The sequence below is a fragment of the Nelumbo lutea genome, chromosome 4 (genome assembly GCF_056320005.1).
Source record: "Nelumbo lutea isolate HS-2025 chromosome 4, American lotus-T2T, whole genome shotgun sequence".
Classification (NCBI taxonomy): Eukaryota; Viridiplantae; Streptophyta; class Magnoliopsida; order Proteales; family Nelumbonaceae; genus Nelumbo; species Nelumbo lutea.
In genome coordinates this window covers 22,592,903-22,599,478 of record NC_142687.1, presented here as the reverse complement: position 1 = coordinate 22,599,478, position 6,576 = coordinate 22,592,903, and the positions used below count along the sequence as shown (strand labels likewise).

At 39.6% G+C, this 6,576-nt stretch overlaps 1 protein-coding gene across 2 annotated transcripts; it reads right to left on the bottom strand.

The window, feature by feature from the left end:
• Positions 1-299: 299 nt before the first annotated feature.
• On the bottom strand, positions 300-2,329 carry LOC148854576 (zinc knuckle (CCHC-type) family protein). Of its 2 annotated transcripts, XM_088983643.1 has the most exons (3): positions 1,825-2,213; positions 1,468-1,634; positions 300-1,363 (listed from the first exon to the last, which is right to left on the bottom strand). In XM_088983643.1, exon 3 carries the CDS (start codon positions 1,281-1,283, stop codon positions 495-497), a length of 789 nt encoding a protein of 262 aa, XP_088839769.1. In that variant the 5' UTR covers positions 1,284-1,363; positions 1,468-1,634; positions 1,825-2,213; the 3' UTR covers positions 300-494. The 2 variants fall into 2 exon arrangements, with proteins under 2 accessions (XP_088839769.1, XP_088839767.1); XM_088983641.1 differs by lacking the exon at positions 1,468-1,634 and having other exon boundaries at positions 2,120-2,329.
• Positions 2,330-6,576: the final 4,247 nt, after the last annotated feature.

Genomic DNA, 6,576 nt, shown 5'->3' with positions numbered 1-6,576 from the left:
AACAGATAGATAAATAGATCTTGTGCAACATACCCTCTTGGATGGCAATATCATCATGATGGATATTAACCCGTGATAGAAGTCTCAGAGAAACATTGCTCAGAATACATGTTTGCTTAAATAAAAACATAAAAGGTAACCTCAGAGACTATTTTCCTTTTAGTGGTATCAAACTATCAATCGTATATGGCATCATCCCCTATTTACGTGGCCAAGATGGGCAAAATCCAGAAAATGCACAGAGAACAAAATCTAAAAGAGCTCTGCAAGTAGTTCTTAACTGTAACATCTGGAAAACATTGGCAACCAAAATAAGCTTACTTTATGAGGCATCCAGTTCAAGGTTCCCATTCTCATACATGAACTACGGAAATAGCAACGAAGTCAACAACAGATAACATAGAGGTAAAAAACAAAAACAAAAGAGTGCACTAGCAGATGATACTTTTTACTAGAAATCAGCATGTACCGTCTTTCCTGTTTCTCAGTTTTTCTTAGCGCCTTTTGCTGTGCCTTCTGTTCTTCCTTCGACTGTTTTTATAATCAGAATCAGAGTCAGAAGCAGAATCTGTGTCAGAGGAATCAGAGGATGAGCTATACCTTCGATGCCTTCTCTTCCTCTGTTTCCTTGTCCTTCTCCTTCTCCTTCGCTCATCCTCTGAATCTGATGATGAGCTGTAACTTGAGCTACTCTCCCCTGAAGAATCATCCGATTCTGTCACTGAGGATGACCCACTGTCTGTCTCAAAAACAGAAGCTTCACTATCCTCACTTTCTGAGTCAGACACAGACCGATGTTTCCTCTTACTTTTCTTGCTACTCTTTTCACCCTTTTCCATCTTCTGCACATCTGGGTCATCCAGCTCATAGGAGACAGAAAGCTTCATCTTCAATTTAGGGTTCTTGAGCTGCTGTGTTCGAGAGGGTCTTGAGATGTAGACACGTTCATTCTTGCACTCATATGTCCAGTGACCAGCTTGGAAACATTTCTGACATTGGGATGAAGTGCCACCTATGGTCGACATAGAAGCCTTAAGGTCTTTCCTTTCACCCAATTTCACTGCCTTCTCAGTACTCATCAAATACATCTGGCGCTTGGCTTCCTTCCTTTCCTGCCACCGGCTGGGTCCTTCCTCCTTCTGTCCATAAGCATTTACATTTCGGGCTGCAGCAGCAGCCGCTCGTTCAGCCTGAGCACGGCTAAGACCCTTTGCAGCCGACAAAGCTGCAGCCTTGATCCTCTCGGCCGCCGCCTGAGCTTTCTCTTCTTTCTTGCTTGACATCTTCTACCTTACAAGTCAGAATAAGCAGATTTCCACCTCCAGTGGAACAAAAATCTTCAACCCCGAATCCTTCAAAAACCCTGCAATACAAACCAAAACAATTATTTTCACATGCCGATGAAACAAAGCTCTTCAATTCATACAAAACAAGCCACGATCCAACTTTAAGCCAATAACTAAATACCAAACGCAGATGAAAATGGCGATAGGGTCCACAACACGATGAAGCGAGAATGCAAACTTTAGTGAATATATTCAATCCAAATACCAACTTCACAGATCAGAATCAAGACAGTTCATTCAACTTCGTAGAGAGAGGAATGAAAAGAAAGAAAACTTAAAGAACACCACCTGGAACAATATGGCAACAAGAGAAATAAAAATAAATACCAAGGAGCACAAGAACCCTAACATCAATTGAAAAAAAAAAAAAAAACAATCTTGATAAATCAGAATCAGAAAACTGCACATCTATTCAAAAGAACAAAACGATAATCCATCATCAAAGCGAATGAAAATAAATAAATAAGTAAAAACTCACGTTTCAATCCTTACAAACCGCAAAATCTAGGACATTAAGCCCTATACGGTAAATAAACTTTCAACCTAGATCTCCATAAAAACTTTCAACCTTCAGTTCGGAAGCGCTAATTGGAGGCAAAATCTTAGCTATCAGGGAAAATTCATTAAACGAGAATGCGGATTCTTGTATATAGAAAAGGTTTCGATCAAATTAGGGTTTTCTACAGCGTTGACGAATAATATAAGGCGAGTAAATAACTAGATACTGAGGTAGGCCCTAACAAGATCGAAGTATTGAAGATTGAAACAGATACCTGCGAAGCAGGAAATCTCCCTCCGATCAGATCCTAGAAATACTTGTTCCGACGAGAAGGAATTTCAAATTTGAACAGCAGCCGCAGCCTCTTCAAAGATAAACAGAGTCGAGCGTATACAGATATACATCATTTTTAAAAGTAACCCTAAATTTTTTAACAACCGACAAATCCTCCTCTATCGTTAGTACAACGTTATAAACTTATAATCCGTTCACATGTGATGTGATTTATATAAAAAAATGGGTAAATTTTTTAAACTAACTATACCCTTGTTGTTGAGAATTAACCGAGGCTACCCCTAATGTTTCTCACAATTGACTAACTCTATTCTTACCATTAACTTTGTCAAAACTCGTGAAAAATGACTAAATTGCCCTGTAGCTTAAAAAAATACAAAGCTCTAAGACAACCCTGTAACTCTCGCCACTAGATAGAGTTACAGGGCAGTGCTGCCGCCATTGCCCAGAGGAAGAAGACAGAGAGAGAGATTGGAGTTCAAAGGCGAATGTTGTCGTCGTCGCCCATAGGAAGAAGAGAGAGAGAAAGAGAGATTGGACTTTAGAGGGATTGCTGTCGTCGTCACCCAGAGGAAGAAAAGAGAAAGAAAGAAAGGTTAGACTTCAAAGGGGTTGTCGCTGCTGTCGCCCAGAGGAAGGAGAGAGAGAGAGAGAGAGAGAGAGAGAGAGAGAGAGAGAGAGGCCGAACTTTAGAGGGGTTGTTGCCGCCGTCGCCCAGAGGAAGGAGAGAGAGAGAGAGAGATCAGACTTTGGGGGGGGGTTACCACTGTTGTCTTCTAGAGGAAGAAGAGAGAGAGAGAGAGAGAGAGAGAGAGAGAGAGAGAAAGAGAGGTTGGACTTTAGAGGGGTTGTTGCCGCTGTCGCTTAGAGGAAGAAGAGAGAGAAACAAATATCAAACTTTAGAGGGGTTTCCACTAGTGCCACCTAGAGGAAGAAGAGAGAGAGAGAGAGAAAGAGAGGTCAGACTTTAGAGAGGTTGTTGCCGCCGTCGCTTAGAGGAAGAAGAGAGAGAAACGAATATCAAACTTCATAGGGGTTTCCACTATTGCCACCCAGAGGAAGAAGAGAGAGAGAAAGAAAGACTAGACTTATGCCACCGTCACCCCTGTTCAGTTCACTCATACCACTTCGATTGCCACCGTCACCGCCTCACTCATTCTTTGCTTCTTCAATAGAGCACCCCCACTATTGAAGAAGAAAGAGGATGAAGTGCTCTTTGTGTGCATGAACCCTCTCGACAACACATTGCAAGTGAAGTTTAGAGAATGATTTCAAAGATGGTTCATAAACGTAAGGATGCATTAGCTCGGAGAAATATACCATATCTTGGAATTTTCTTTCACCCTCCTTGTATTCATCCTTCAATTTCATATGAGCTTCACAAATTTTGTCAGGTATAGCACAGTAGTGATTCGTCTTTCTCATCCCATGTGCAAAGTGACAACGAGCATGCGGCATCTCAATACACAGGACAAAGCCAATGTTTAATGTCTGAAACTCTGACTTTGTCCTGCGCATATGAATACTATGAAGTTCTCTCTGGTGATCTAGTGTTGACAGAGATTGTGGGAGGAAGATAGAGGGAACAGAGAGAGGTTGAGGAGGAAGGGTGTGCCAAGTCGAGAGAAAGGGGACAAGGAGTAGCATTGGGTTTTAAAAAATTTTAAACATCACGTGATGTCACGTGTGTATGGGTTTTAATAGAATATTAACAGATGTTAATGATAAGGGTAGAGTTAGTCAATTGTCAGAAATAATAAGGTTAATGTTAGTCAATTTTCAAACAGTAAGGATACACTTAGACAATTTGCTAAACCATAAGGGTAGTTTAAGAAATTTACCTTAAAAAAAATTTGGGTTTCTAACGGATAAGGGTGCCCCTAGTAGCAACAAAACTAACACTTTTTGAAAAATTACAATTTCGAGGTTACTTTTTGTGATAAATATCATATAGAAGCATTAACATACGAGGTCTTTATATGTACGGGACATAAATTGTATTGGACAAAATTACCCTTCTCATTCAAAATGCTCTCCCTCTCTCTCTCGACCAAAACGAGATGACCTTGGTAACCATTCAAAGCTCTCTCTCTCTCTCTCTGTTCTAGAGGAAAACAGAGACCTTGTTCTCTTTTGTTAACTCATCAAAGAAAGGTTTCTACTGATCGGATGGGGACGTGGAAGACTTCTCGAGAGCCCTAGCCCAGACCGAATCCTAGACGATGGGTGTCGTTGGCAGATCAGTATTCCACTTCTTCAAAGGTGTTTACAACTCCCCAAAAGGTGAGTGTCTAACCGGCGGTTCTCAAGCCATTCACATGAACACTCCCCGCATCGATTGCAACTTCCCTTACATCTTGTGATTTAGAGTTGAAAACTTTTCTCAATTTTTAAAAATCAAGAAAATTACAGAACATTTATATGGCCAAATTAGTCTAAAATTCAATCAATTTGGTCATTAGTGTGTAGATACACATCATGAGGATTAGTAAACAAAATACAAAAAATGAAATGGTACCCCCACATCTTGTGGTTTATGGTTAGGAACTTTTCTCGATTTCTAAAAACCAAAAAAAAATTACACAATTAATATGTGGTCAAATTAAATTAAAATTTAATCAATTTGGCCTTTGGTGTCTAACCATACATCATCAGGATTAGTAATCAAAATACAAAGACTGAACTAGTCATTTGACCCCTATATCTTGTGATTTAGGATTAATATTTTTCTTAGTTTTTGAAAACTAAGAAAAGTTACATAACCCATAGGTGAATAAATTAAACTAAACTTTAATCATTTTGGCCATCAATCTATAAATACACATTATTATGGTTAGTAACCCTAATACGAAGAGTGAACTAGTCATTTGACCCCTACATCTTGTGATTTAGGGGTATTTTTTTTTTTTTTTTGAAAACCAATAAAAGTTATTGGACCCATATGTGGCCAAATTAGAACAAAATTTAGTCAATTTGGCCATCAATGTCTAAATATGCATCATAAGGATTAGTAATCCAAGTACAAGGAGAGAAATGATCACTTGACCTCTGCATCTTGTGAATTATAGAGTAAAACTTTTCTTGATTTTCCAAAACCAAGAAAGTTTACCGAACTCATATGTGGTCAAGTTAAACTCATCCTCAATCAATTTGGCCATTGTCCCAAAAATTAAGATAATCAAAGCCACTTGACTATTAATTCTAGAGATTTAAAGTTAAAAACTTTTCTCAATTTTTGAAAACTAAGAAAGGTTATTGATATCGTGCAATCTGGATGCTCCCTCGTGTGCAGTGACTCTGACTCTGACTGGAGGTCTATCTGGCTGGGCCAAGTTGATGTATGTTGCAAGGAGTAGAAGGTGAGAGTGGCCCGGGTGTCTTTTACCCAGGGAGGGCACTCCGATGTGTAAGCCAGTAGGTATTCGAGAGATCTTAAGAGGTTGAGAGCTCTAGAAAATTTAGTGTGCATACCTTTTCAAGTGGGATTGGGTGCCTTTTATAGGTCCCAAGAGTCAGGAACTTTTGGATAACGGGTATGAGCTTTCTGTGGAGCCGTTTCCACTTTATCTGGCGCGTTAATGCGTCAGTTGCGAGATCCATGCGGCGGTTACAATTTGCATGAGTAAACTCAAGGTGTGCAACACGGTGGGCTGCTCTAATGGTTGCGATGTCAGCGCCTTGGGTAGCGAACTATCAGGAACGGTTAGCGAGCTCTCCCTTGCAGGTCGCCGTAGGTCCTCTCAGCTTGGCCGGTTCTTAGGATAGCTTGTCGTAATCTTGCGGGATCTGCCATCTCAACCTTGCCGAGGTGGAGTTCGGTCTGAACGAGGTGCTCCAAAATAACTTGCCGACCTGATTTGCTAACTCAGTACCAAGGTGTCAATTGGAGGTCACATGTCATTACTTGATTGGGAGGACCAAATTACCCCTCATCAATTATTGAACCCATTGTGGCCAAATTATGAACATCCCAAGAGTGGATAAAATACTTTATTTGGTAATGGCCAAATTATGCCCCTCCACTACACAATATTGATTAATGGCCTTCTTGAACTCCTTGTGGTCTATAAAGTTCATGCTAATTTCAAATGAGGAGTTTACAAAATGAAACTTTACATTGGAGTGGATAAATACTTTTTTGGTAAATTGTCATCTTCTATGGGGCTTTCATAATCGCTTATTCGTTCATAATCATATAGCAGAGATAGTCCACTATCGTCGTGACATGGTTGTATATTTCCATTTATATTGTAATTTATAGTCATCATATCACCATCTAGTACGTCACATAAATTTCCAAATTTTTCAAGGATATTTACATAGTCTACTAATACTCTATTTACCTTGCACACATGCTGAACAAAACCACACAACATATCATATATTGATATTATGAACTCCAACCGTTCCCAGAATTTAAAATAAATGTAAAAAATT

Excerpts from the sequence above, each read along its gene's own strand:
- LOC148854576 (XM_088983641.1), bottom strand. The coding sequence starts at position 1,283 with ATGTCAAGCAAGAAAGAAGAGAAAGCTCAGGCGGCGGCCGAGAGGATC.